This window comes from Natator depressus, chromosome 3 (genome assembly GCF_965152275.1).
Source record: "Natator depressus isolate rNatDep1 chromosome 3, rNatDep2.hap1, whole genome shotgun sequence".
Lineage (NCBI taxonomy): Eukaryota > Metazoa > Chordata > Testudines > Cheloniidae > Natator > Natator depressus.
Window position 1 is genome coordinate 203,235,200 of NC_134236.1, and position 27,840 is coordinate 203,263,039.

Consider the following 27,840-nt stretch of genomic DNA (forward strand, 5'->3'; position numbering starts at 1 on the left):
AGTAGGGGGACTGGGTCTACTTTAGCCATGCTATGCTTTGACAGGCTGGAGTGGCGACCCTGTTCTCCCCTGACCTATGGCCCGAGGTGCTAGGGGTCGCCGAGGCCGTGCCGGGTCGCCTGCTGCCTCTCCAGGTCTGTATGGAGGGGCTCGTGGTTAGCCTCGTTATCGTCTATGCCCCAACATCGGGCCCGGAGCAGCTGCAATTCTACCAGCAGGCGTCCACCTTCCTCGGCACCTTAGATTCTCACGAGTGCCTGGTCCTGGGAGGGGACTTTAATAGCACCCTCGAGGAGCGAGACCGCTCGGGGACCGAGCAGAGCCCGGCCACCATGGACACCCTCCAGGAGATAGTCGAACATCACTCCCTAGAGGACATCTGGCGCGACCACCACCCGGATGACACTTCCACGTTCACCTTTGTCCGGGTGGAAGCCCATCGGTCGAGCCACTCCCGGTTGGACCGCATTTATTTATCACGCTTCCATCTCTCACAAGCCCACTCCTCCAGCATTCGGCTAGCCCCATTTTCTGACTATCATCTAGCCACCGTGACAGGCTCCCTCTGTGCGGAGAGGCCAGGGCCGGCCTACTGGCATTTTAACAACAGCCTGTTGGAGGATGAGGGCTTCGTGACATCCTTCCGGGAATTCTGGCTGGCCTGGCGAGGGCAGCGGCGTGCCTTTCCCTCGGCGCCGCGATGGTGGGACCTGGGGAAGGTGCGCGCCAGGCTTTTCTGCTGCGACTACACCCATGGCACCAGCCGATGGAGAAATGCGGCGATAGAGCAGTTGGAACGGGAGGTCTTAGAGCTGGAGAGGCGTCTGGCCACCAGCCCCGAGGACCCGCTCCTCTGCGGAGTGTGCCGGGAGAAGCGAGAGGAGCTCCGGGCCCTCGAGGACCATCGGGCCTGGGGCGCCTTTGTTCGATCCCGCATCCGCCTCCTTCAGGAGATGGATCACGGCTCCCGCTTCTTCTATGCCCTGGAGAAAACGAGGGGGGCCAAGAAACACGTCACCTGCCTCCTGGCAGAAGATGGCACCCCTCTCATGGAACCGGCGGAGATGTGCAGGAGGGGCCCGAGCCTTCTACGCAAGTCTTTTCTCCCCGGATCCAACCGACCCTGGCGCTCGCAGAGTGCTCTGGGAGGAGCTCCCTACAGTCAGCGCGAGTGACCGAGACCGGCTAGAGTTGCCTCTCACTCTGGCCGAGTTCTCGGAAGCCCTCCATCGTATGCCCACTAATAAGGCTCCAGGCATGGACGGGCTGACTGTGGAGTTCTACCGCGTGTTTTGGGACGTCCTCGGCCCAGACCTAGTCACCGTCTGGGCCGAGTCTCTGCAGAGCGGGGTCCTCCCTCTTTCGTGCAGGCGAGCCATGCTCGCCTTACTGCCGAAGAAGGGGGACCTCCGCGATTTACGAAATTGGCGTCCCGTCTCACTCCTCAGCACGGACTACAAAATCATAGCGAAAGCAATCTCGCTGCAGCTAGGGCGGACGTGATCCACCCAGACCAGACCTACACCGTCCCGGACCGCAGTATCTTTGATAACCTATTTCTGGTTCTATTTCCTAGTTCGGGACCTTTTGGAACTCGGGTGTCGAGACGGTCTGTCGTTCACCCTCCTGTCCCTAGATCAGGAGAAGGCATTCGATAGGGTGGACCACAGGTACCTCCTGAACACTCTGCGAGCGTTTGGCTTCGGACCCCAGTTTGTGGGTTTTCTCCGGGTGCTGTACGCCTCCGCAGAGTGTCTGGTTAAGCTCAACTGGACCCTGACCGAACCGGTCAGCTTCGGGCGAGGAGTACAGCAGGGGTGCCCCCTCTCGGGCCAGCTGTACACTCTGGCGATCGAGCCCTTCCTCTGCTTCCTCCGCAGGAGGTTGACAGGGTTGGTGCTGCGGGAGCCGGAGCTGCGGCTGGTCTTGTTGGCGTATGCTGATGACGTGCTCCTCGTGGTCCAGGACTCAGGCGACTTGGCACGGGTGGAGGCTTGCCAGGCCATCTATTCGGCAGCCTCCTCCGCCTGGGTCAACTGGGTCAAGAGCTCTGGCTTGGAGGTAGGGGACTGGCGGCAGGCGAGCTCCCTCCCACCCGCGCTTCAGACCATCCGGTGGAGCGCGGGTCCGCTGGTCTACCTCAGCGTTTACCTTTCTGCCACGTATCCCTCTCCACCGGAGAACTGGGAAAATTTAGAGGGCGGGGTGATAGAGCAGCTCCGGAAATGGACGGGACTACTCCGATGTCTCTCCCTTCGTGGGAGAGCGCTGGTGCTTAATCAACTAGTCCTGTCCAAGCTCTGGTACCGGCTCAACACCCTGGTCCCAGCCCCTGGTTTCCTGACCAACCTCCGGACATCGATTCTGGGGTTCTTTTGGTCAGGAATGCACTGGGCCCCTCTAGGGGTTCTTCATCTACCCATGAAGGGAGGAGGACAGGGCCTGAAGTGTCTGCACACTCAGGTCTGCGTCTTCCGCCTCCAGGCCCTACAGAGGCTCCTTTATAGTGCAGGCAGTTCGGCGTGGAGCATACTGGCACACGCCATCCTGTGCCGCATCCGAGGGCTCCGATATGACTGGCAGCTCTTTTATCTCTGTCCGGAAGGTCTTCCGTGAGACCTCTCCGGGCTGCCAGTCTTCTACCAGGACCTCCTCCGGACTTGGAAACGGTTTTTAATGACCAGGTCCGTGGCGGCCACCGAGGGGGCAGATCTCCTTGCGGAGCCCCTGCTACACAACCCCCAGCTCTGCGTGCAGGTGGCAGAGTCCTCCTTGGTGCGCCAGAGCTTGATCCTGGCAGAAGTCACGAGAGTCGGAGACCTCCTGGACTACGACCGGGGAGACTGGCTGGATCCCCTGACGCTCGCTCGGCGCACGGGGCTCTCCAGACCTCGTACCCCCCGGCGCGTACTTCAGGAGGTGAAGGCCGCTTTGCCGCCTGCTGCTAGAGTTTACCTCGATCGGATCCTGCTCAAGGGCACGCCCCGCCAACCCTCTACCCCAGGCCCGCCGGACCTTTTAATTGGACCCCTGCCCCGTAGACCCAATCGACCCCCTCACCCCTTTACAGTGAGCCGGCTGCATGAACTGCAGCCGGTACGCTTCCAAACCGCGCCAAGGAAACACCTATACACATTCGTGCTCCACACCCTTCACGCCCTCACCCTAGTGTCCCGCCCCGACACAAAGTGTCGAGACCTTCTGCCACCTTTGGAGGGTGAGCAGCCCCGGGGGGCCAGCCTATATTCCACCTTGGTTCTGAGGCCCGTTGGGGACATCAGTTGGCGGCTCCTTCACGGAGCTGTGAGCAGGGGCACGTACTTGGCGCGGTTCACCCCCATCCCAGATACTTGTCCCTTTTGCGGTGTGTGGGAAACCCTGGCACACGTATATTTGGAGTGCGCCAGGCTGCAGCCCCTGTTCCAGCTCCTCTCAAATCTTTTATTACGTTTTTGGTTGCATTTTTCCCCTCACCTTTTTATTTATGCACTCCCCGTCCGTGGCCTCACAAAGTCGCGGGATCTCCTAGTTAACCTCCTCCTGGCCCTGGCTAAAATGGCCATTTATAAAACCAGAGAGAGGAGGTTGGCCGATGGAGTTTCCTGTGACTGTGGGGCCATTTTCCGATCCTTGGTCCGTTCACGTATCCGGGCGGAGTTCCTCTTGGCGGCGTCCACCGACTCCCTTGATGCTTTTGAGGAGCGGTGGGTGCTGTCCGAGGCTCTCTGCTCGGTGTCCCCGTCCGGCTCCCTTTGTTTTGACCCTTTGATTGGGGGAGAGAGTAAGGGACCCCAGCCCCAGCCATTGCTGCTGTGGGCACCACCACCTTAGAGGGGTCCTTTCACACGTGGGTGCTTTCAGAGGAGGGAATTGTCCACCCAGGTTGTCCGGGTTGTCCACCCCACAGCCTGCCCCTTTTGTTGGGTGCTTTCAGAGGAGGGAATTGTTGGTGACACTCGGGCGTGACGCCAGGTAACTCGAGGGGGTGGCAGACCTTGAGAGTCGATGAAGCCCCCTTGCTCTGGACCACCAGGTAACTCGGAAGGTTGGAAAACCCCGAGAGTCGAGGAAGCCCCCCACTCTGGGCCCAGGCAAGCTTGAACACTTCCCTCCCCTGAAGCTAATGAGAAAACAATTGTGATTGATTGCTGTGTTACACATTGCATATGCTGTTGTTTTGTTTTGTAAATGTGTTATGCAAATAAAAAAATACCTTTTTTGCTTCAAAAAAAAAAAAATTACTCTCCTATAGCCATCTGGCCTGACCCTGTCACATAGTATAAAGATGCCATCTACTGATAAAGCTTATTCCTCTTCCCATGCAAGAATAGGTATAGCAAAGCTTTATACCAGTAACATCATCAACCCAGAGGGCTGTACTGCCTTAGCTATACCAGAATAGTTTAAGGACTTGCATTTTCAAAGGAGTCTAGCAAGACAGTGAGGTTAAAGTGCAAATTTAAGCAATTACTCTAAGCCTAGAGAAAGTTACCTTAGAATTGACCTGTGCCATGCACTAATGTAGTTGCTCATCTCCATCCATTTTGAAGAGCGGTACTCTCACCTTGAGGGGTTTTTTGCTTTGTTTTTTAAGTTATAGTATAACTTTCTGATGTGCTTTCTATTTCCAGAGGAAATAGAATAAGCTCACTGCCAGGCACATACAGACCTGTCAAATGTAAAAAAACACCCCTAGAACAGGAGCAGCTGCAAAGGGGGGGGGATGCAATATATTGTAATTAATTTCCTAAGATGGGAGGAGACCGCACAAAGTAGCCCTGCTGCATGGTAAATAGATCCCCATTCTGCCAGTTGAATTGATTCTAGAGACTGTCTGCGTGGACCTTAAGCATTTCAAGAGAAAAGGTGAGACTTGATGAGTTTGTGGCACCTTCTCAAAGGAAGCTTCACAGGGTTCTTATTAAGAGATGAATACATCACATGGCATAGACAGTCCCCAAGCCTGGGTGGAGAGGGAATACAGCACTCCCTGCTGCAGAGTGAGAGGGAAACACTCCCTGAATGGGGAGGAGGAAGTCTGACACTCACCACTACTGAAGGCTTCCTCCTCCCATTGTAAAGTGCTGTGAGGAGGGACCACTCCCAGGGGATGAGGGAAAAATCACCCCCCTGTTGCAAAGAGCAGGAAGAGACTAAAACAAGACAGCCAATGGCTCCCAGGAATCCCTTCTCCGCAGTGGCATGTACCTAGATTGTCAGCTCTTTGTGTTCAGCACAGTGGGGTTCTGGTCCATGACTAGGGCTCCTAGGTGATGCTGCAGTACACCTAAGTGTTCCTTTGCCCCTCCAAAGGACTCTGAACACAGCTGGGACATAGAATCATAGAATATCAGGGTTGGAAGGGACCCCAGAAGGTCATCTAGTCCAACCCCCTGCTCGAAGCAGGACCAATTCCCAGTTAAATCATCCCAGCCAGGGCTTTGTCAAGCCTGACCTTAAAAACCTCTAAGGAAGGAGATTCTACCACCTCCCTAGGTAACGCATTCCAGTGTTTCACCACCCTCTTAGTGAAAAAGTTTTTCCTAATATCCAATCTAAACCTCCCCCATTGCAACTTGAGACCATTACTCCTCGTTCTGTCATCTGCTACCATTGAGAACAGTCTAGAGCCATCCTCTTTGGAACCCCCTTTCAGGTAGTTGAAAGCAGCTATCAAATCCCCCCTCATTCTTCTCTTCCGCAGACTAAACAATCCCAGCTCCCTCAGCCTCTCCTCATAAGTCATGTGCTCTAGACCCCTAATCATTTTTGTTGCCCTTCGCTGGACTCTCTCCAATTTATCCACATCCTTCTTGTAGTGTGGGGCCCAAAACTGGACACAGTACTCCAGATGAGGCCTCACCAGTGTCGAATAGAGGGGAACGATCACGTCCCTCGATCTGCTGGCAATGCCCCTACTTATACATCCCAAAATGCCATTGGCCTTCTTGGCAACAAGGGCACACTGCTGACTCATATCCAGCTTCTCGTCCACTGTCACCCCTAGGTCCTTTTCCGCAGAACTGCTGCCTAGCCATTCGGTCCCTAGTCTGTAGCGGTGCATTGGATTCTTCCATCCTAAGTGCAGGACCCTGCACTTATCCTTATTGAACCTCATCAGATTTCTTTTGGCCCAATCCTCCAATTTGTCTAGGTCCTTCTGTATCCTATCCCTCCCCTCCAGCGTATCTACCACTCCTCCCAGTTTAGTATCATCCGCAAATTTGCTGAGAGTGCAATCCACACCATCCTCCAGATCATTTATGAAGATATTGAACAAAACCGGCCCCAGGACTGACCCCTGGGGCACTCCACTTGACACCGGCTGCCAACTAGACATGGAGCCATTGATCACTACCCGTTGAGCCCGACAATCTAGCCAGCTTTCTACCCACCTTATAGTGCATTCATCCAGCCCATACTTCCTTAACTTGCTGACAAGAATACTGTGGGAGACCGTGTCAAAAGCTTTGCTAAAGTCAAGAAACAATACATCCACTGCTTTCCCTTCATCCACAGAACCAGTAATCTCATCATAAAAGGCGATTAGATTAGTCAGGCATGACCTTCCCTTGGTGAATCTATGCTGACTGTTCCTGATCACTTTCCTCTCATGTAAGTGCTTCAGGATTGATTCTTTGAGGACCTGCTCCATGATTTTTCCAGGGACTGAGGTGAGGCTGACTGGCCTGTAGTTCCCAGGATCCTCCTTCTTCCCTTTTTTAAAGATTGGCACTACATTAGCCTTTTTCCAGTCATCCGGGACTTCCCCCGTTCGCCACGAGTTTTCAAAGATAATGGCCAAGGGCTCTGCAATCACAGCCGCCAATTCCTTCAGCACTCTCGGATGCAACTCGTCCGGCCCCATGGACTTGTGCACGTCCAGCTTCTCTAAATAGTCCCTAACCACCTCTATCTCCACAGAGGGCTGGCCATCTCTTCCCCATTTTGTGATGCCCAGCGCAGCAGTCTGGGAGCTGACCTTGTTAGTGAAAACAGAGGCAAAAAAAGCATTGAGTACATTAGCTTTCTCCACATCCTCTGTCACTAGGTTGCCTCCCTCATTCAGTAAGGGGCCCACACTTTCCTTGGCTTTCTTCTTGTTGCCAACATACCTGAAGAAACCCTTCTTGTTACTCTTGACATCTCTTGCTAGCTGCAGCTCCAGGTGCGATTTGGCCCTCCTGATATCTTTCCTACATGCCCGAGCAATATTTTTATACTCTTCCCTGGTCATATGTCCAACCTTCCACTTCTTGTAAGCTTCTTTTTTATGTTTAAGATCCGCTAGGATTTCACCATTAAGCCAAGCTGGTCGCCTGCCATGTTTACTATTCTTTCGACTCATCGGGATGGTTTGTCCCTGTAACCTCAACAGGGATTCCTTGAAATACAGCCAGCTCTCCTGGACTCCCTTCCCCTTCATGTTAGTCCCCCAGGGGATCCTGGCCATCTGTTCCCTGAGGGAGTCGAAGTCTGCTTTCCTGAAGTCCAGGGTCCGTATCCTGCTGCTTACCTTTCTTCCCTGCGTCAGGATCCTGAACTCAACCAACTCATGGTCACTGCCTCCCAGATTCCCATCCACTTTTGCTTCCCCCACTAATTCTACCCGGTTTGTGAGCAGCAGGTCAAGAAAAGCGCCCCCCCTAGTTGGCTCCCCTAGCACTTGCGCCAGGAAATTGTCCCCTACGCTTTCCAAAAACTTCCTGGATTGTCTATGCACCGCTGTATTGCTCTCCCAGCAGATATCAGGAAAATTAAAGTCACCCATGAGAATCAGGGCATGCGATCTAGTAGCTTCCGTGAGTTGCCGGAAGAAAGCCTCATCCACCTCATCCCCCTGGTCCGGTGGTCTATAGCAGACTCCCACCACTACATCACTCTTGTTGCACACACTTCTAAACTTAATCCAGACACACTCAGGTTTTTCCACAGTTTCGTACCGGAGCTCTGAGCAGTCATACTGCTCCCTTACATACAATGCTACTCCCCCACCTTTTCTGCCCTGCCTGTCCTTCCTGAACAGTTTATAACCATCCATGACTGTACTCCAGTCATGTGAGTTATCCCACCAAGTCTCTGTTATTCCAATCACGTCATAATTCCTTGACATCACCAGGACCTCCAGTTCTCCCTGCTTGTTTCCAAGGCTTTGTGCATTTGTATATAAGCACTTGAGATAACCTGTTGATCGCCCCTCATTCCCAGTATGAGGCAGGAGCCCTCCCCTCACAGACATTCCTGCCTGTGCTTCCTCCCGGTATCCCGCTTTCCCACTTACCTCAGGGCTTTGGTCTCCTTCCCCCGGTGAACCTAGTTTAAAGCCCTCCTCACTAGGTTAGCCAGCCTGCTGGCAAAGATGCTCTTCCCTCTCTTCGTAAGATGGAGCCCGTCTCTGCCCAGCACTCCTCCTTCATGGAACACCATCCCATGGTCAAAGAATCCAAAGCCTTCTCTCCGACACCACCTGCGTAGCCATTCGTTGACTTCCACGATTCGACGGTCCCTACCCAGGCCTTTTCCTTCCACGGGGAGGATGGACGAGAACACCACTTGCGCCTCCAACTCCTTTATCCTTCTTCCCAGAGCCACGTAGTCCGCAGTGATCCGCTCAAGGTCATTCTTGGCAGCATCCTGATTTCAACCCGTGTCATGGGGTCCTACTCACTGCTAGGGCACCTCCTCCTGGTTGCTCTGGGGATCAGCTTTTTGCAGGTTTGATTCCCCCTTCTACCACCTGTTGCATGCCTCTCTCCCAGAGACTCCAGGTGCTCTCCCTTCCTGGCTTGGCCCTCCTGCCATGTCACTATGGTTTCCCCCTTCTGGGGTATCAAAGTCTTTCCACAAAAACTGTCTCCAGCCATCTTCTTATTCAATGGCCAGTTGGTGGCACTGCCTCAGTGGCTGGTTGGGGAACCTAGGCCCACCCTCTAGTCCTGGTTCCAGACCAGGGACCATCTAATCAGCAGCCAAGGCCTGCACTATCTTAACCCTGGCCGCTGTTTCCCTGGGCCTTTTCCTACATCCTTTCCCTAGGTTTCTCACCCTAACAGCCAGAGGGTGAATGCAGGTCCCCACACTGCATCCCCTTTCCACTGCTAGCTTCCTGGCTTTATCCTAGCCCTGCCCGTTCCTTCGCAGCTGGGCTCGGTCATCTTTCAGGGGATTACTTGGGCCACCTAATTCCCCTCAGCTGTGGCCTAGTTGGTTGATCTGCCCCTTCTAGGCTAGTGTGGGATGAATACCCCATCACACCCTGCCAGTACCATTGCCTCCTCCTGAGCCTCAGGTAAAACAAGCTCAAAACATTTCAAAACGTGTCTCAAACACTACCCAGTCCTCTGGGTCCCCTGCAGTACAGCCGATGCCTTAGCCCCAGTTCACACTTTCTGGGCTACCCGTGTTGTAAAGCTGCTGCACTCTGGCTCTGAACTGTGGCTGTTGGGGGGGATTGACTGCAGTGTGGTGAGAGGAAACCATGCACTGGAAGGACTTTTACAGGTAATGCCACTTTAGCATTCCCTGGCTTTCTAAAGTTTGTCATTTCAAGCGACACTGTTCTCTTTGGGCCTTTTTTCTTTTACATTCCTGCTACTTAGGACAGAGTTAAGGTTGAAGAAGTAATTTTGTTTTTTCGGTTTAATAAAGTTGTCAGGGAAGAATGGTGCTAGCCCTTGCCATAGAGAACTGTTTGCCACCAAATAAATTACATTATTTCCTGGACTACAGGTATGTCAAGTATATTTTGACCTAAAATTTCTACAATTAAAAAAAAAAAAAACAAATAAATACAATTATCCACCTTTATTTTGCTAACCCACCTGATCATACCTAAACTTTACAATCTTACGCTATCCGATCTCGCGTATCAGTGTGCTTGCAGAGAGGCAAACCTTATTCAAAAATAATAGTCTTTATTTTGGATGCTGTTTCGTGCAGGTCCTAGCCCTACCTAAGAATTCAAGCCAGCTTTCATCTCTGAAGCATGAAACAGTCATGACCAGGGAACAACTAAGAGTCAAAATATAATCTGTAGCCAAAATGTCACTAAGTGAATATTCTGTCATTCATCTCGACACTTTATACATGGAATTCTGTTTATGAAAATATCCCTCGCAAGCTTTCCTGTTACATAGGACAGTAAGTTTCTTATTCTTTACATCAAAGCTTCACTTTATTAAGATGCTTTCCAGGCCCCAAGCACCCCCGGTCTTGTTGCATAAAATAGTTGCTTCATTAAGAAATGCTTAAGAACACCCAAAAGCTTTTTTTTCCCCCTCCAAAGCCTGTGCAGATGTCTGTACAAGGACTGAAGCAATCAAAGAAAATTTAATTTTTACAGACACAACCAGAATCTAACATCATTGTCATATATTAACCATGGAGGTGCTGATGAGTTCAGTTCCGTAGTTCAGACAGAGTTCCATTTTGCATAACAGCAGGGATGCAACCACTGTTCTGTATACAAAACAAGTGTGTCCCCTCCCCAAACGTCCAGCACTCACTCTTCCAGCACAGAATGAGTTTTCGGCTAATTTACAAGTAAATTCATTCATTGGTTTATACACTCAAACTGGGTCCTTTAAGAAATTAGTGTTGGCATGAGTCTTTTCTCTGTCCCGAGTGATCTTAGCAGAGTACAGCACCAAGCGCCACCCTTCCTGGCCAGCTAATTTGCAAGCCGTGGTCCTATTGGCTGTAATGACCCAGTGGTACCAAGGCAGACTGGACACGTGCCAGGAGTTCTCACTGATGGATAGCTTGGCCCAGCTGGCACTGCTCTTCAAAAGGTTCCGTTTGGCGGCTGCACTCTCGTTTGGGCATCAGTGTTTGTAAGGCTCCCCAATGGCACCGCTGCTTGGCTTCATTGAGCACTGAGCCAGCACTGCCAGAAGGAACCAGAGGGGGAGCGAAGGGGAAGCAGAGACATTGGGACTCTGGGCCTGGGGGTTTTTCTCTCCCTGCTCCCGCCACACAGCAAAGTGCTGGTCTCACTAACACAGCCTTCTAAACCAATAAGTCAATGGCAAACCAAGGGCCAGACTCACCAGTAAGCTTTGGTTGATTTGTGCTACTCTGGTGAAATGGCTAATGTCCTCTGGCTGCTTTGCATTCCTTTGGTATCCCAGCGAATCCACCTTTGGAAGTTTAATTTTTTTAAAATAATTGAAGGTTGGTGCCGTGTATCTTCAAATCCTTAGAAATATCTGGTAGCATTCTCTTTGGGTTTCTTATTTAGTGTTTATCTATGAAAATTGTTTAGAACTAGGGAAATTCCCAGACAAAAAATATATATTAAGATGGAGTTAAGGTTGAAAAGATGTCTCAGTAATTAAAGGATTAAACAACTGCTACAGGGATGTGATAGTGATCTCAAAACAAAGCATTACAAAAATCAGGCAATTCAGAGTTAAGGTTACACTCAAAAGAAATCCAAACATGTTAGGGTAAGAAATGCACAGTCAAGGCACCCAAAAAACCTTAACTCTGCCCTAGAGTCATGCCAAGTTGGGGGTGAGCGGGGGGGGGGGGGGGGAATGATATGAAAGAAAATCTAATGTGTTTAAAATTCATTTTTTTCTAACCTGGGATTACAAATCCTACAGGGCAGAGTTAAGGTTGTTTGGGTGTATTGACTGTGCATTTCTTACCTTATGATACATACTCTCATCCTTAACTTCATTTTACTGTAGATTCTCTGGGAATAATATTAATGATACCTAGCTCTTATCTAGCACTTTTTACTCACAGATCTCAAAGCACCTTACAAAGCTGATCAGGGTCATTATCCCCATTATACAGTTGGGGAAACTGAGTCACGGAAAGGTTAAGTGACTTGCCCAAGGTTACAAAGCAGGTCAGTGGCAGAGCTGGGAACTGATGTGGAGTCTCCCAAGTACCAGTGCAGGGCTCTATCCACAGGCAATGTTGGCTGCAAAATTTTCCCTTTTATTCTCATGTTTAAAAAGCCTTGTATTTGCATTAAGCTGAGAACATTTATTTCACGTCGAGGCTGTATCATCCACAGCCTGTCATCACCAAAAGGACAAGATGCCTGCTATTACACAGATCCCTTTCAAAGCGGTTTGAAAAAATACCCGACATGTAAACTTCATTGCATGTGACCACTGTAATCCACTGTGTTACTCATCTTCCTCATCATCTTCAGGGTTCCTCTGCAGGACAGAGGTCAGTTTATTCTGTAAGACTGCTGCCAGCTTTTTAGAAGTTTTCTTGAGGAAAGCACTCCCGGGGTGAGCGTTAGTGACATGCAGATACAAGTCCTCTTGCGTTGGGCCCGTGTAGCCGCAATCTTCGCAGACGTAAAGTTTATCGCGCCGCTGTTTGTACGCATATTGCTGATGCACCCCGTGGATCTTTTTAAGGTGGGATTCCAGAGAACATCGCTGGGTAAACGCCTTGTTGCAGATCTCACATTTGTAAGGACGAATTCCTACAAGGCCAGACGACATTGTTTATTATTAATTATTATGAATCACATTTATTGCAGTAACACTTTGGGACAAACCAAGAAAAAACACCCTATTGCGCTAGGCTGCAAACACTGATTAGTAGATAGTCCCTGCCCCAAACCATTTACATTCTAAATAAATATTTACACTTTCTTAGGCAAAGACTTTCTGAAGTGGGTGCCTCAGGCGAGGCACCTTAAATTCATATTAGGCACCTAACACCCTGTTTCAGGAACGCACAAAAGCGTTTCAGTGAGATTTAGGCACATGTTTAAGCTGAACAGGGAGGCTTTCTTGAATCATTGTCTTAAATTAGATGATGTTGCCAACTCTCATGATATTGACTTTGATGGGGCCAGGGTTTCACCCTATGTTTCCAGGTTTTGTGGATGCTGAGAAAAAGCTGTAAAAGGTTTCCCCTGAAGACTCAAAACCCAGAGGGCAACTAAAAAACACTAACTTAAAAAAAAAAAAAAAAATCTTGATTTTTAAGACAATCTCATGTTTTTCGGGACCCTGGCTCACAAGTTTTGAGATATTTTGCTCAATTTCCAACCTTAGATAAACTGGTGCAATTTTGTGTTTAGACATTGCGATCCTTCTACTATTTATAATACGGCTGTCGATTAATCGCAATTAACTCAAAAAAATTAATGGGAACTAAAAAAATTAATTGCGATGAATTGCAGTTTTAATTGCACTGTTAAATAATAGAATACCAGTTGAAATTTATTAAATATTTTGGATGTTTTTCTGCATTTTCATATATATTGTATTCTATGTTGTAATCAAAGTGTATATTATTTTTGCTTACAAATATTTGCACTGTAAAAATGATAAACAAAAGAAATAGTATTTTTCAATTCACCTCATACAAGCACTGCAGTGCAATCTCTTTATCATGAAAGTGCAATCTGCAAATGTAGATTTTTTTTTTTTTTGGCTACATGACTTCACTCAAAAACAGAACAATGTAAAACTTTAGAGCCAACAAGTCCACTCAGTCCTACTTCTTGTTCAGCCAATCGCTAAGACACACAAGTTTGTTTACATTTACAGGAGATAATGCTGCCCGCTTCTTATTTACAATGTCACCAGCAAGTGAGAACAGGTGTTTGCATGGCACTTCTGTAGTCAGCATTGCAAGGTATTTACGTGCCAGATATGCTAAACATTCATATGCCCCTTCATGCTTTGGCCACCATTCCAGAGGACATGCTTCCATGCTGATGACACTCATTAAAAAAATAAGCGTTAATTAAATTTGTGACTGAACTCCTTGGGGGAGAATCGTATGTCCCCTGCTCTGTTTTACCCTCATTCTGCCATATATTTCATGTTATAGCAGTCTTGGATGATGACTGAGCACATGTTGTTCATTTTAAGAACACTTTCACTGCAGATTTGACAAAATGCAAAGAAGGTACCAATGTGAGATTTCTAAAAATAGCAACAGCACTGGACCCAAGATTTAAGAATCTGAAGCGCCTTCCAAAATCTGAGAGGGACGAGGTGTGGAGTTTGCTTTCGGAAGTCTTAAAAGAGCAACACTCAGAAGCAGAAACTACAGAACCTGAACCACCAAAAAGAAAATCAACCCTCTGCTGGTGGCATCTAACTCAGATAATGAAAATGAACATGCGTCGGTCCGCACTGCTTTGGACTGTTATCGAGCAGAACCCGTCACCAGCATGGACACATATCCTCTGGAATGGTGGTTGAAGCATGAAGGGACATGTGAATCTTTAGCGCATGTGGCACGTAAATATCTTGTGATGCCAGCTACAACAATGCCATGAGAACGCCTGTTATCACTTTCAGGAGACATTGTAAACAAGAAGTGGGCAGCATTATCTCCTGCAAATGTAAACAAACTTGTTTGTCTGAGCAATTGGCTGAACAAGAAGTAGGACTGAGTGGACTTGCAGGCTCTTAAATTTTACCTTATTTTATTTTTGAATGCAAGTTTTTTTGTACATAATTCTACATTTGTAAGTTAAACTTTCATGATAAAGAAACTGCACTACAGTACTCGTATTAGGTGAATTGAAAAATACTATTTATTTTGTTTTTTACAGTGCAGATACTTGTAATCAAAAATAAATATTAAGTGAGCACTGTACACTTTGTATTGTGTTGTAATTGAAATCAGTATATTTGAAAATGTAGAAAACATCCAACAATATTTAAATAAATGGTATTCTATTATTGTTTAACAGTGCAATTAATCGCAATTAATTTTTTAAATCACTTTACAGCCCTAATTTATACACATGTGCAAAACACTTTGTAAGCTCAGGGCGTTACTGCTGCAGGCAGACAGAAACAAAAGAAAAAGAGGAGTAAAATTCCCCCATTCATATAAATGGATGGTAACTAATGGACACCCCCGTTGTTGATGACTCAACTACTGGATCATTTTAGCAGAAACATCTAGCTAATCTGAGGCTGGAGGAGGGAGATTCTCAATCACATATTTTCCTAATAGTGTTGAAATGTTTGCCCCAATCACACTAGTAGTCAGGTCACGTCTACACTACAGGTGCTTCACCAGTACAGCTATGGTGCCAAAGCTATGCCACTGTAGCGTCATAGTGTAGATTCTTCCTACAGTGACACAAGGGTTTTTTCCACTGCAGTAGATAATCCATCTCCCCAGGCGACGATAGCTAGGTCAACAGATTCTTTTGTCAACCTAGCCGCCTTTACACTGGAGGTTAGACCAGCATAGCTACAGCGCTCCGGGGTGGGAATTCTTCACAATTCCCATCAAATCTAGTTGGAATTCAGGGAAACCAGTCAAGTTTCAAATCGTATCTAGAACAAACAGAATTTACCTCTGATTAAACTGAAAGAATTTATGCTGGTTACTTTTTACACTGAATTCATCTCAGGCAATGGAAAGTGATGTATCAGTTTCACTTTCATATTCTCATGCACTATCAGAGAGCTGCAAAGTTTTGGATGCAAACACTGCAGGGAACAGAAACGTCACACTATACTACATATGGAAATGTGTCTGCTGGTCTTAGCTTTTTTTTTGTCCTTAATAAAATCTTTACAAAATCTAAACTCTGGGCCAAATTGAACCCAACAGTGTGTCTCAAAATGTTGTTCCCTGCTGTTCGTCTCCAACAGGTTTCCATGCACAAACTGAAGATCCCACAATGCTTTTCAAATAGAAAAACATGTATCTTGGCCAACGTTTTCTCAGTAAATTAGATGTCAGTGGCTGTGTGGGAGCGACTGCTAAGCCATAAATGCCGTGTTTGCCTACACACTTATTGCACCCGGATGTGCAGTGGGGTACCTGGCTAATGACTCTGTGCTTGGGGATACCATAAACAAAAAGGATAATCAAGGTTGCACCGTAGCATCCCTAAGGTCCTGGTTAGTACTGAAACTGAGAGAAATCAGGGAGCTTGCCCAGTAGTCACTGGGTGTCCAAACCCTGCAGCACAAGCTAAACACCTGCTGGTTTAGAGACCTTTATTTTATAGGATAGCCAGCTTGCCCAAGAATGTCTGCAGTGGTGAGGTTGGAGTCTAGGGGTCCCTCAGAAATTGCACTGGTGTAACTAGATTAATATAGTTAAACCAGGGCAACCTTCTAGTGGACAATATTAAAAATCAATCAATCCATACTTATTTAGCTTAATTCAGTTATCTGCCACTCTTACAAGAGTGTCCACATAAGGGATTATACCAATTTAGGCTCCCTCTGCGTACACACTTGCACAGGTTTACTTAAATTGGTGCAAACCCTTGTGTGAACACTCTTATTCCAGTTTGAAAGCAGCTTATTTTGGTTTAGCTTAATCCTGCTCCTAATTGAGTGAAGCTAAACTGGAACAACAACGTCCACACAGCCTTTTGTACTTTAAATGTCTCCACACTGAGCAGCACAAGCCCTTCCTTTAATGGGTGCAATTTCTGTGAAGCCCAAAGCAGCGTGATTCTGCCACAGCTGGCTCTGTGGGGCACCTGTGCTCAGGGCTAGGAGAAGTCAGATTTGCTGTCTGGCTTCCCTCAAACCAGCCAGTCTGGAGGGGAGGCAGAGTAGGATGTAACCAAACCAAACCGTAGTTATCTGAGATTGTACTGAACATAAAATCCTATTCTGTGGAATTGCACCCTTTGACTATTCACCAAACCACTGCTTTCTGTTGCCTGTAGGGGGCAGAGCACTTTAGTTTTAGAAAAAGAACACAGCGCAGTCAGGCTGCAGAACCTTCTCCCAGCTGCTCTCACCTGTATGGGTCCTCACGTGTCTCTTCAGATCAAAGGTGTCATTGAACCCTTTGCCACAGAAGGTGCACAGATGTCTCTTTACTTGGCTGTGACACTTCACGTGACGGTTAAGCATCCTCTGCAAGCGAAAGCCTTTGCCACACAGCACACAATTATGCAGCGCCGCATCATCGCAGGTGCCCGTCGTGAACTAACGGATGGAAATAAAACATGGTTCGATCCGATTCTGGGTCAACAGGCAAGAGCAAAGAACAGGGGGATTCTCCCCCTGCACAGTGAAAAAAACCTCACAGTAACAACACAGGAGAAACTGAATAGTATCGCAAACGGGAAATCGGCTTTTATTGTCTGAGGCCTTAGCTTCCCGCTTGCAGTGAGCTGTGTGAGGCTCACCCCTTGCACCCTCATTCCTCACACTGACCTCCCTGCATTACCAGGGCTTTCGTCTCCAAAACCATTAGGGCCAGAGGTCCATCGCATCCGATAGAAACACGACGTAATGTCCCTGCGTTACATGTCCCCTCCCCGTGCCCCCATAATCAATGAAACAACCTGGGTCTGAAAACAGAGTGCCATTTCACAATACACTGAATTATCTGCCCAGCTGTATCCAGGGCCTGATTCTCAAAGGCACAAAGGACGGCCAGGTGTCCATGGATGGGTGCACCTAATTCTGCCCTTTAGACCACACTTGCTAACATATATTGTGCCCGAGGGTTTGTTTTGAAAGCATAATTTTTAAAAAGAACGCTAAAAACATTACAGTACCACTAAAGGAGTTGTAGTGATTTGAGTCTGTAGATTATTACAGTTAGTGGAATTGCATTTTAATGACACAGATTTGGGTGTAGATTATTCCATTTGGACTTGGGCAAGATCTTCAGCTAGTGTCAATTGGCTTCTCTACATTTAAATCAGTAGAGCGACATCAATTTACACCAGCTCAGGATTTGACATATATAAGGATTTAATTGCTCGGAGTGGAGAGTTCTGCAGAAAAGGCCTCAAACATTTTGTGAGCCTCTGGATATATTTAATAAAAGGAGCTGAAAAGGTAAGCTCATGTGTGTGGGGGTCAGAGTTAAGGGTGCTACGTGAATTTCAAACTCTTGTTCAAACTTATATGAGAGAGGACTGACTGAATGATAGTGTACGGAAGAGAACGGGATTTCTAAAGCATGTGAAACAACCTTATTTGGGATTTCTTGAATTTGTAGTATGTCAGTTAATGAGGCATGGATACCAGGTTCCTTATTGCCATGTTAATGTGGGTTTTTTGTGTTGGAAGAGATACAGCTAGCACGATATTGGGTTGGACATTGAGAAATGAGGAAGACTCCCTCCACCGTCACAAAGAATTGTCCAGGCGTTATACAACCGGAGGCACAGACCACAGACTTCAGCGGTTCTCCCGAGGTCCACACAGATCTCAGGAGTTCCGCAACTTATGGGGCAAAGTCTGTAGCCCAATTCAACAGACAAGGAGCAACCTCAGAATCCCTGCGGCTTTTTCCATGGGACAAAAGGGAACCTGTTCCATGAGTCATAAACCGGGACAATAGAAACATGCAGTCATGAGAAAAAATGAAAACATTCCAAAGATTTATGCCCTAATCCAGCCAAGCACTTCAGCACATGCTTTACTGTAAGCCTATGAGTAACCCATTGGCTTCAATAGGACTCCTCATACTTAGGTATTTTGCTGGATCAGGACCTTGGTCCTTGTCTCCAGGATAGAGTTATGCCATTTAACTAAGGCCTCGTCATCACAGGAAATTGTTAACAGTTAGAGAGGTAGAACCCCCTCGATCAGTGGTTCTCAACCAGGAGTACACGTACCCTGAGGGTACACGGAGGTCTTCCAGGGGGTACACCAACTCATCGAGATATTTGCCTAGTTTTACAACAGGCTGCGTAAAAAGCACTAGCAAAGTCAGTACAAACTAAACTTTCACACAATGACTTGTTTATGCTGCTCTATATACTATACACTGATTTATTTTACAGTTATATGGTAAAAATGAGAAAGGAAGCCATTTTGCAGTAATAGTGTGCTGGGACACTTTTGAATTTTTATGTCTGATTTTCTAAGTAAGTGAAGTGAAACCTGGGGGTACGCAAGACAAATCAGATTGCTGAAAGGGGAACAGCAGTCTGGAAAGGTTGAGAGCCACTACCCTAGATAAACACACGTAGCCACTCTGCTACGGGTTATTTTCAGTTTAGCTTAAATCCCTTCCAAGCAACATACTAAAACAAACAAAAAAAAGCCACCCATATACCGGAATAAGAGCATCTACACAGAGGATTATGAGGGTATAATAAAATCTATTTGAATTAACACCTTAATTTACACCAAAAAAACTTCCCCATATAGACAAGGCTTAAATCAGTTTAGAATCACACCTTTAGTGAAATCAATGCAGCTTTCTCGTGTAAACAAGATTTCAGTGTATCTCTAAGGACTTCCTTTTGCGGTGTTTGATGGAACAGAAGATTTGTTTACCAAAAAAGTTTCTAGAGGTTTTAATTGTGAAGATAATCCTTACAAAGTAAACCAGCATGCCATTGTGTTGACTCTACAGAGACTGAAACAATAGTCTTCCCCAGTTTATCTCACTGGCCTGTTAATTAACTTGAAAGTGTTATTATGAGTTAATTTTTTCATTCTTGATTCCAACACAAGAAAGGTCAAGCTAATGTGATTATCTGAAGTGGCTGGACCCCATGCTGGTGATTCAGCTATTTGGAAGAACATCCTTTATGGGGGAGGCTCAATGTTTTGATTATGCTAATAGTTGAACATTAATTTGATAGCCACAGTGCTTGTCCTTGCTGGCCATTAAGGATATATCTACATTGCAATAAAAGACCAGCAGCTGGCCTGGGTCAGCTGACTCAGGCTCATGGGTCTTGGGAGGCAGGGTTATAAAATTGCAGTGGAGACATTCAGGATGGGGCTGGAACCTAAGACCCCATGTGGGAGGAGCATCCCAGAGCCCAGGCTCCAGCCCCACCTGGAATGTCTATACTGGAATTGTCAAGCCCCATAAGCCCAAGTCAGCTGACCCATACCAGCCACTCTGTGCCCTGGGTCTCTTATCCTAAACATACCCTAAAACACAGGGTGAAAGGTGAGTTTAGCAGTCAGAGCAGAAAGGGAGTTTAGCAGACTCCTGAGAATCTGCAGTGCATTTAGTGGTGTTTCTAGAAAGCTTGGGGGTGTTCTGCAGAAAGGTTAATAAGAGGATACATATTTCTCCGTGATCTTCTCTGTGGCTTTAACAATATTGGGGATTAAAATATAAGGGTCATCAGTAAACTAGTGAGCAAAATAAATCCTCGTAGAAATTCCAGTTTGAGCAAAAAATAACCCCAAATTCCCTGCAGATTCTATTCTTCCTGGTCATATGTGGCCTAGATCCTGCAATCAGCTCTGTACAAACACAAGGCTTTACCTACACAGAGATCATGGCAGAATCAGGGCCTAAGGCAACACAAAGCTATTTTGTATTTAACCACAATACAAATAATATGTAATAATGAAGAGGCAGAGAATTAGGTTTTCCTGAAGCCCTGGCTATTTTGCCTGATCCTTATCATCATCAGTAGCAAAGCAATGCTAGCAGAAACTGGCTCATGGAAAAGATAATAAGCCAGTTGCAAAATTTTGAAGGAAGGCTCTGTAGTGAGGCTGAACTCATTCGCTCTGATCGGGCGACTTTTTCTCTTACACCGGGGAAGAACACTCGGTCAACTGCCCTTTTTCTGTCTTGCCATTTCTGCTGAAATCTCCATTACAATCAGCCTCAGTCAGGCTCCAGATATGTCCGTGTGTTACACGCAAGAAACACACACGGAGAGTGAATTTTTCCAAGTAGTTAGTTAATAGACAATTCATGAATTTCAACACACGATGAGTGTCTAAATCCCTTAGTTTGCCTTGCGAATCTCATCCACGGTTTTTGAGGGCGGGTATTTCCATAGCTTTGTGTTTATTTAACTGAAAGGACATTTTTACAGTAAGCCCTTGGGCATAGTTTTGGGAGGGGGCAGAGGGGGTTTGTCACCCTCCAAACTGCATTGCTCCCCCACACGCAGCCCCATTGGCCTGACTGGAGTTTCCCCCCCAAATACAGAAGTCAAACTATGCCTATGAGTAGGCTCCAGTGTGGCAGCTGATCACTGTGGCAGGTGGTGTGGCCCAGATCCTCAAAGGTATTTAGGTGCCTAACTCCAGTAGGAGTCAGGTGCCTAAATACCTTGGGGGATCTGGGCCTGTGTTCCCCAGTTGAGAGGGGTATTTCACCAGGCTGGTTGTGCCCCCGAGGGGCGTATTATGGGAGGCTAGTGCTGTACCTTGATTTTCGATCTGACCACTGGGCGCTTCATGGCCAAGTCCAGAAGGGTCCCCTCTGCGTTCCCGGTCTCGGCTGCTGGCTGAGGAGTCGGGGGATCACTCCGCTCAGCCTCCCTAGTGCTGGTGGCACTGCTGCCATTGCTCTCCAAGCTGCAGCTGTCTTCAATGCGGTAGTTCAGCAGCACGCAGCTTATCCCTCCTGGGGCGAGGCAGAGAAGGGGGGGTTACTGGGAAAGGGAGGGACGCTTGCTGCAGGGGAAAGGGGGGGCCCAGGTTCAGAGCTCCTGCAAGAGTAGCAGCAGCAGCCAGGGGAGGGGCAGCAGCAGCAGATGGCAGGCTGGGCTCTGGCCCATCCCAGAAGAGGGTCGGGGGAGCAGAGTGGGAGGGCGCCGCCCAGGGACAGACTGGACGGGAACAGGCAGGCAGGGTGCTGCCAGAGGGCAGGCTGGCAGGGAGCAGGCATGCAGAGAGCAGAAGGGCAGAGGGCAGGCGGGCAGGGCACTGCCGGAGGGCGCAGGTGGTGGTGGGGTGCCAGGCTAGCAAGGGGCAGGAAGGCACTGTGCTGTCCAGGGGCAGGCAGGGCGCTGCCGGAGGGCGCAGGTGGTGGTGGGGTGCCAGGCTGGCAAGGGACAGGAAGGCACTGTGCTGTCCAGGGGCAGGGTGCTGCTGGAGGGTGCATGTGGTGGTGGGGTGCCAGGCTGGCAAGGGACAGGAAGGCACTGTGCTGTCCGGGGGAAGGCAGGGGGCAGGGCGCTGCCGGAGGGCGCAGGTGGTGGTGGGGTGCCAGGGTGGCAAGGGACAGGAAGGCACTGTGCTGTCCAGGGGAAGGCAGGGGGCAGGGCGCTGTTGGAGGGCGCAGGTGGTGGTGGGGTGCCAGGCTGGCAAGGGGCAGGAAGACAGGGCACTATCCAGAGGCAGGTGGACAAGCTGGCAAGGGGCAGGAAGGCACTGTGCCGTCCAGGGGCAGGCAGAGTGCAGGTGGCAGGGGGTACCAGGCTGGCAGGCAGGATGCTGCCCAGGGTCGAACAGGCAGGCAGAGGGAGGCATGCCAGGCTGGCGGGGGGGGCACAGGTGGAGGGAGAGGTGCCAGGCTGCTGGGCAGGCAGGGTACTATCCAGGGACAAGCTGGCACGGAACAGGTGGTGGGGGAACGGGTGCCAGGCTGGCAGGCAGAGCACTGTCCAGGGGCAGGCGGGAAGGCAGGGTGCATATGACGGGGGATGGTGGTGCCAGGCTGGCAAGCAGGGCTCGGTCCAGGAGGAGGCAGGTAGGGTACAGGTGGTGTGTACCATGCCAGTGGGCAGGCAGGGCAGAGGTGGTGGTGGGGTGCCAGGCAGGTAGGGGGCAGACAGGGCACAAGTGGAGGGGGGTGCTGGGCTGGCAAGCAGGCAGGGTGCTGTCCAGGGGTGGGCAGGCAGGGCACAGGTGGCAAGGGGTGCCAGGCTAGCAGGGCACAGGTGGTGCGGGTGGTGCCAGGTAGGCAGGTGCTATGCAGGGGCGGGTGGGGGCAGGTGGCGGGGGTGGTGCCAGGCAGGCAGGGGGCAGGTGGCGGGGGTGGTGCCAGGCAGGCAGGGGGCAGGTGATGGGGGGCGCCAGGCAGGCAGGGCAAGTGATGGGGGCAGGTGATGGGCGGCGCCAGGCAGGCAGGGGGCAGGTGATGGGCGGCGCCAGGCAGGCAGGGGGCAGGTGGGGGAAGGTGATGGGGGGTGCCAGGCAGGCAGGGGGCAGGTGGGGGCAGGCGATGGGGGGTGCCAGGCAGGCAGGGGCAGGTGATGGGGGGTGCCAGGCAGGCGGGGGGCAGGTGGGGGCAGGTGATGGGGGGTGCCAGGCAGGCGGGGGGCAGGTGATGGGGGGTGCCAGGCAGGCAGGGGGCAGGTGGGGGCAGGTGATGGGGGGTGCCAGGCAGGCAGGCAGGGGGCAGGTGGCGGGAGGCCGGCGGGCCGAGCTGTTTGAGCAGCGGGCGGGCGGGGCGGCGAACAGGGCAATCGGAAACTCAAACACTTAATGGTCCCAAAGTTCAAACAGCGCAGCCGGGACCGGCCGGGGCTTCCTCCTTCCCGTTATACCCGCGCAGGGCGAGGCGGCAGGAGCCCGGGCCCCCCCGTGCGCTCAGCAGCCGGCTCCGCTGGGCAGCAGCCTCGGGCTGTTCGCGGGGCGCTGCCCCGGGCACTAGGGCCCGATCCCAGGGAGGTCAATGGAAAGCCCCCCCCCGCCCGCCCGCGGCTTCGCGGGGCTTTTGGATCGGGCCCAGAGGGACTGGGAGTCACTCCGGGGGAGCTCTGGATCAAGCACGGTTGGGGGAACGTCCCCGGGGCATCATATAGGATCGAGGGGGTACACCCCCCCACTCCCACAGCCTCCCCACATACACCCAGCCTCACAGCCCCCTTACCCCCACCCCCCCAGTCCCCCCACAGACCCATACACCCAGCTTCACATCCCCCCACTCCCCACATACGCCCAGCCTTACAGCCCCCTTACCCCCCCCCACACACACACCCAGCCCCACAGTCCCCCCACAGTCCCATATACCCAGCTTCACATCTCCCCACTCCCACCCCCACAGCCCCCCACACACACACCGAGCCTCACAACCCCCTTACCCCCACCCCATCCTCCCCCACACAGCCAGCCCCACAGCCCCCCCACACTCCCAGCTTCACAGCCCCCCACTCCCACCCCCACCCCACTCACATACACCCAACCAACCCCCCCACACACACACACCCAGCCCCCCACACCCAGCCGTTCATTTCTGGGTCCCAGCTGTGACGATGACCCACCCCCACCGAACCTCTTCACCCGTCCTTCTCAAACTCTCGCAAAAACTTCGGGGTCCCCCACCCCGTCCCCGGGGAGCTCCGCCTGGATCTATTTCGGGGACGGGGGGGCGTCAGTCTGTCTCCCCTCCCCCTGCTGGGCAGCGAGCGGGTCCGTAGCAGGCAGGTAACCTCCCTCCCTAGCCCGCGGGCGCCGCTGCCCCATATCCCCCCCCACCCCCGGGGGCCAGCCGCCCCCCAACGCGCCCCGCCCGCTGAGCCGCGCTTGGCTGGCCCCAGGGGAGCGCAGGGCCAGGCTGGCGGGGGGCCCCCGCGGCTCAGCTGCCCCGTACCTGGGATGTAGGTGTCGGCTCGCTCCTCGTCCGGCAGCTCATCCCAGCTGCGGCTGGCCGGCTGCGGGCTTCGCCTCTTCACCAGGAAGGCTCTGGGCATGGTGCGGGCGGGCGCCGGGCTCCCCGATGGCGGGTCCTCCTGCTGCCCCGCGCCCCTGGGAGCGCCGAGCCGGGGCGCCGCAGCTCCAGGGTGGGGCCCCCCCGGCGCCGGCAGGGGGTCCCGGAGCGGGGAGCGGGGCCCGCACGCACCCACAAGAAGGGGGGGGAAAGTTTCCTAAGGTGGAATAGAAAATGCACCAGGAAACTCGGCGGGGAGCATGCGTGCTGCAAACATAACGGTGTCAACAAGCCTCCTTACCTGTCCGACCGGTTGGAGCGGCTCCGCTTTGTTCCAGCCCTTCCTCCTTAGGCATGAATGTTTGCAAAAGAATTTAACGTCTGGGGAGGGGGGGGAATCCACCATGTTCTCCTTGCCCCCCCGAACTCCCCCCATCCCCCACAGCCAGGTAGAAGCCCCCCCAGCAGGCCACCCTGGCTTTCCCGGGGGCTTTGCTTGTTTGCTCAGTTTATCAATCCCCAGCACAATGGGCTTTGCTTTATTGGGCGCTGCGCCTGTGGGCTCCCGCCCAGCCGCTGCCTTTGCAGCAGCCAGCCCCATGGCGAGCGTGCGGGGCGCGCGGCAGAGTCCCGGGAGCCTGGCGCGCAGGCCCTCGTCTTCTCACACGCACGCACGTGTCTCTCTTTGCACACACACGCGCTCGTGCGGGAACCACGCACCGGCCCTTCCCGACATGTGCGCGCAGCCGAGCCCCTCGGGGCACGTTTCGGGGGGGGTGTTTGTCTGTCTGCTTTGCAGGCGTGCACCGATCTTCAGCCGCCTGGCTCCCCGAGCGCGCCGAGGGAGCTGCCCTCCAGCAACGGAGAGGGGTGGGCCCCGGCTCGCAGAGCCCACACCGCCTCCTTTCACCTGGTGGAAACCTGAGCGCCTGGCAGCGCCCCGGCCGCCTGAACAGGCGGGGGAAATGCAACGGTTCTCCAGGCCGGCGGGGGAAGCCTCTTAACGGACTTAGGGGAAAGTTCTCCCAACTTTGCTTCCCTGGCCAGGCCTTTGGGGGCAGTGCCGCGGCTGGGGCTGAAACCAAAGACGGGGAACGGTCTTCTGGGTAGGATGCAGCGAAGACTCAAACGACTCCCTAGCGAGTTAAAACAGCAGCGAGCTTGGGGGGGGGGGGGAAGCGTTCCCCGGGAGCATGAGCGCTGCCCCCCCCCAGCAGTGGTTTCCCCGCTGTAGGGCGGGGTGAGTCTTACACGTTGCGGGGCTCCCTTAAAGCAAAGCAATTCCCTGAAGGCCTGCTCCAAAATGGGGGCCTTCCTCTTGGCTTCGGGGGGACCAAGAATACAGACAGGGAAGCCATGGGGACGCCCAGGCACCCGCTCCGCGGGCCTGCTTCTCCGCAGCGCACGGGCTTGCCTGGAGCTCCCGCTGATGAGCCCTGGAGGAAGGGAGGTTGCAGGCGATAATCAAGCCCAGGGAATGATTAACAATTCTGCCTCCGTTCGGGTTCCCCATCAGCCTGGTGCACAGACCTAGGCCACGTGCGCGGCAGCCACGCTGGGCTGGTCCCCTTCACATGGAGTCGGGTGGGACTTCAGCCCCAAGCGACTCATCTCCAGGCTCAGGGGAGACCGTTTTCTTTTTGTTACACGCTGGAAACTGCAGTCCTCTTCGGGTCTAATCCTGCCCCGTTGAGGTGCGCGGGAGCTTTTCCATTGAGATCCGTGGGTCCAGGTTCAAACCTCCAACCGAGCAACGCAAAACAAGGCAAGCTGCGCCCCCCCTTTGCCCTCCCGAGCAGGGGCAGAACCGAGCTATTCTCACCACGGCTCAGCTGTGAAGTGATCTTATTGTTAAAGGCTTTTAAACCCCCACTTGGCAGCTCCCCGTGTCCCGCTGTGCTGCGGGAGAGTCACCAGCGTGAGGCCTGCCTGGAAGCCTGGCCCCCAAGGGGAGTTTTGTAATGGACTCAAATGGGGCCAGAGTCTCACCTTGTAGTGTCTAACCTGGTGTGTCAACAGGCTTTTCTTTGACACCTTCAGCCTTTGTTTGATGATTGGGAGTCGTTAATCGCTGACAGTCTGCTGGGGACAGGACACAAGTAATGCCCCCAAGAGCTTTCCTGCGAAAACCTAGAGTCCTCAGAACTTTTTTCAAGGAACAATAAAAAAGGAATCAAAACTGGCCTTTTTACCCAAATCGGAAATGTTCAGGATTTTCTTCAAACGTTCCCGTTTTATTTACACCATTGGAAAACGAAAAATGCAGTTGTTTTGGGAGTTATTTGGTTTTGGTTTGCTGTTTTTTCATTTTTTCACCTCCATTCTCTTTTTTTTCCCCCTTCTTCCATCCTCCCTTTTTCAGTGGCAAAATGGAAAGAGAAATGAGAGGGGAGGGAGAAATTAAAACAAAAATTAAACTTCAAGATTTCAATACAAGTGTTCACAAAACCAAAATAAATAAAAACAATTCCTTTTCAAAATCCACAAAAGGAATTGACTTTGATTTTTTTTTAATTTGCAGTTCTCCCCTCCTTTTGCATTTTTCAACCAACTTGACTAAAAACTATTTTGTTAAACCTTTATTAAACACCACACACTGGAAATCTATCCCCATCCTTCCTCACTAAACTCCTACAAATAGTATTACAAATTAAACCTTCTTTGCTCAGGGTGAAATGCTGGCCTTACTGAAGCAAATGGGATTTTTGTCATTAATTTCATTGGGGTCAGAATTTCACTGCAAGGGCCAGATCAAAGCCCAGAGGTAACTAGACAACTTGCACCAATGTAACTAAATAGATTTATTTCGTTTATTGCAAATCCCTGCTATGGTTTGTAAACTTTTTGAGGCAGGGGTTGTCATTGACCTGTTAGCACAGTGCCTAACACAGTGGGTCTGGAGCCTCTAGATGCTACTGCCATCGAAATGGTAAATAATACAGACATGCACCAGTGTAACTAGATTGATTTTAAATTGATTTTGTTACACTGGGGCAAGTTTTCTAATATAGACCAAACCAAAGTCAATGGAAAGACTGCTACCAACGCCAGTGGGCTACGAATCAAGTTCTAAGATCTGGTCCATGCACAGTGTTTAACTATTTCAGTTAGAAGTGTGATTTCTTGCCAAAATCTTTATATCAGTACACCCACGAGCGTGGACAACGTTACACTGGTATAAAGGAACATTATACTTTCCTCTTCCACTACACGAATATTTATACAAATATAAATCACCTTATACTGGCATAAAGTATAATGGTGCTTTATACTGATATAACTGTGTCCACACCAGGGACGTTGTATTACATTAAACAGGGATAGTTAAAATAGTACAACTTCTGTCTGTGGACAAGTCCTTAGAAAGGCTAATTGTAATTAAAAGCTTAAAAAACTTCATTTCACCTTTTATCAGCAGTGATTAATACGTGTTACTCTGTGTATAATTCTGGGTAGAATATGAGTGCTGTATTTCTTTGACTATTTAAAAAAAGAAAAGCCCAACATATTTCCACAACGATGAGTTAGCTCAGTGGCTCTGAACCTTTCCAGGCTACTGTACCCTTTTCAAGAGAGTCTGATTTGTCT

At 50.5% G+C, this 27,840-nt stretch overlaps 1 protein-coding gene across 1 annotated transcript; it reads right to left on the reverse strand.

The window, feature by feature from the left end:
- Nucleotides 1–11,542: 11,542 nt before the first annotated feature.
- On the reverse strand, nucleotides 11,543–24,376 carry OVOL2 (ovo like zinc finger 2). Its single transcript, XM_074947193.1, has 4 exons — nucleotides 24,196–24,376; nucleotides 21,083–21,282; nucleotides 16,724–16,913; nucleotides 11,543–12,454 (listed from the first exon to the last, which is right to left on the reverse strand). The coding sequence occupies exons 1-4, from the start codon at nucleotides 24,293–24,295 to the stop codon at nucleotides 12,144–12,146; spliced, it is 801 nt and encodes a 266-aa protein (XP_074803294.1). The 5' UTR covers nucleotides 24,296–24,376; the 3' UTR covers nucleotides 11,543–12,143.
- Nucleotides 24,377–27,840: the final 3,464 nt, after the last annotated feature.

What these genes read in the sequence shown, in the direction of transcription:
- OVOL2 (XM_074947193.1), bottom strand. Translation starts at nt 24,295, where the DNA reads ATGCCCAGAGCCTTCCTGGTGAAGAGGCGAAGCCCGCAGCCGGCCAGC. An exon ending in AGCCGACACCTACATCCCAG is followed by an intron (nt 21,283 to 24,195) that starts GTACGGGGCAGC and finishes GCCTCGCCCCAG; the next exon opens with GAGGGATAAGCTGCGTGCTG. An exon ending in TGGTCAGATCGAAAATCAAG is followed by an intron (nt 16,914 to 21,082) that starts GTACAGCACTAG and finishes TCCATCCGTTAG; the next exon opens with TTCACGACGGGCACCTGCGA.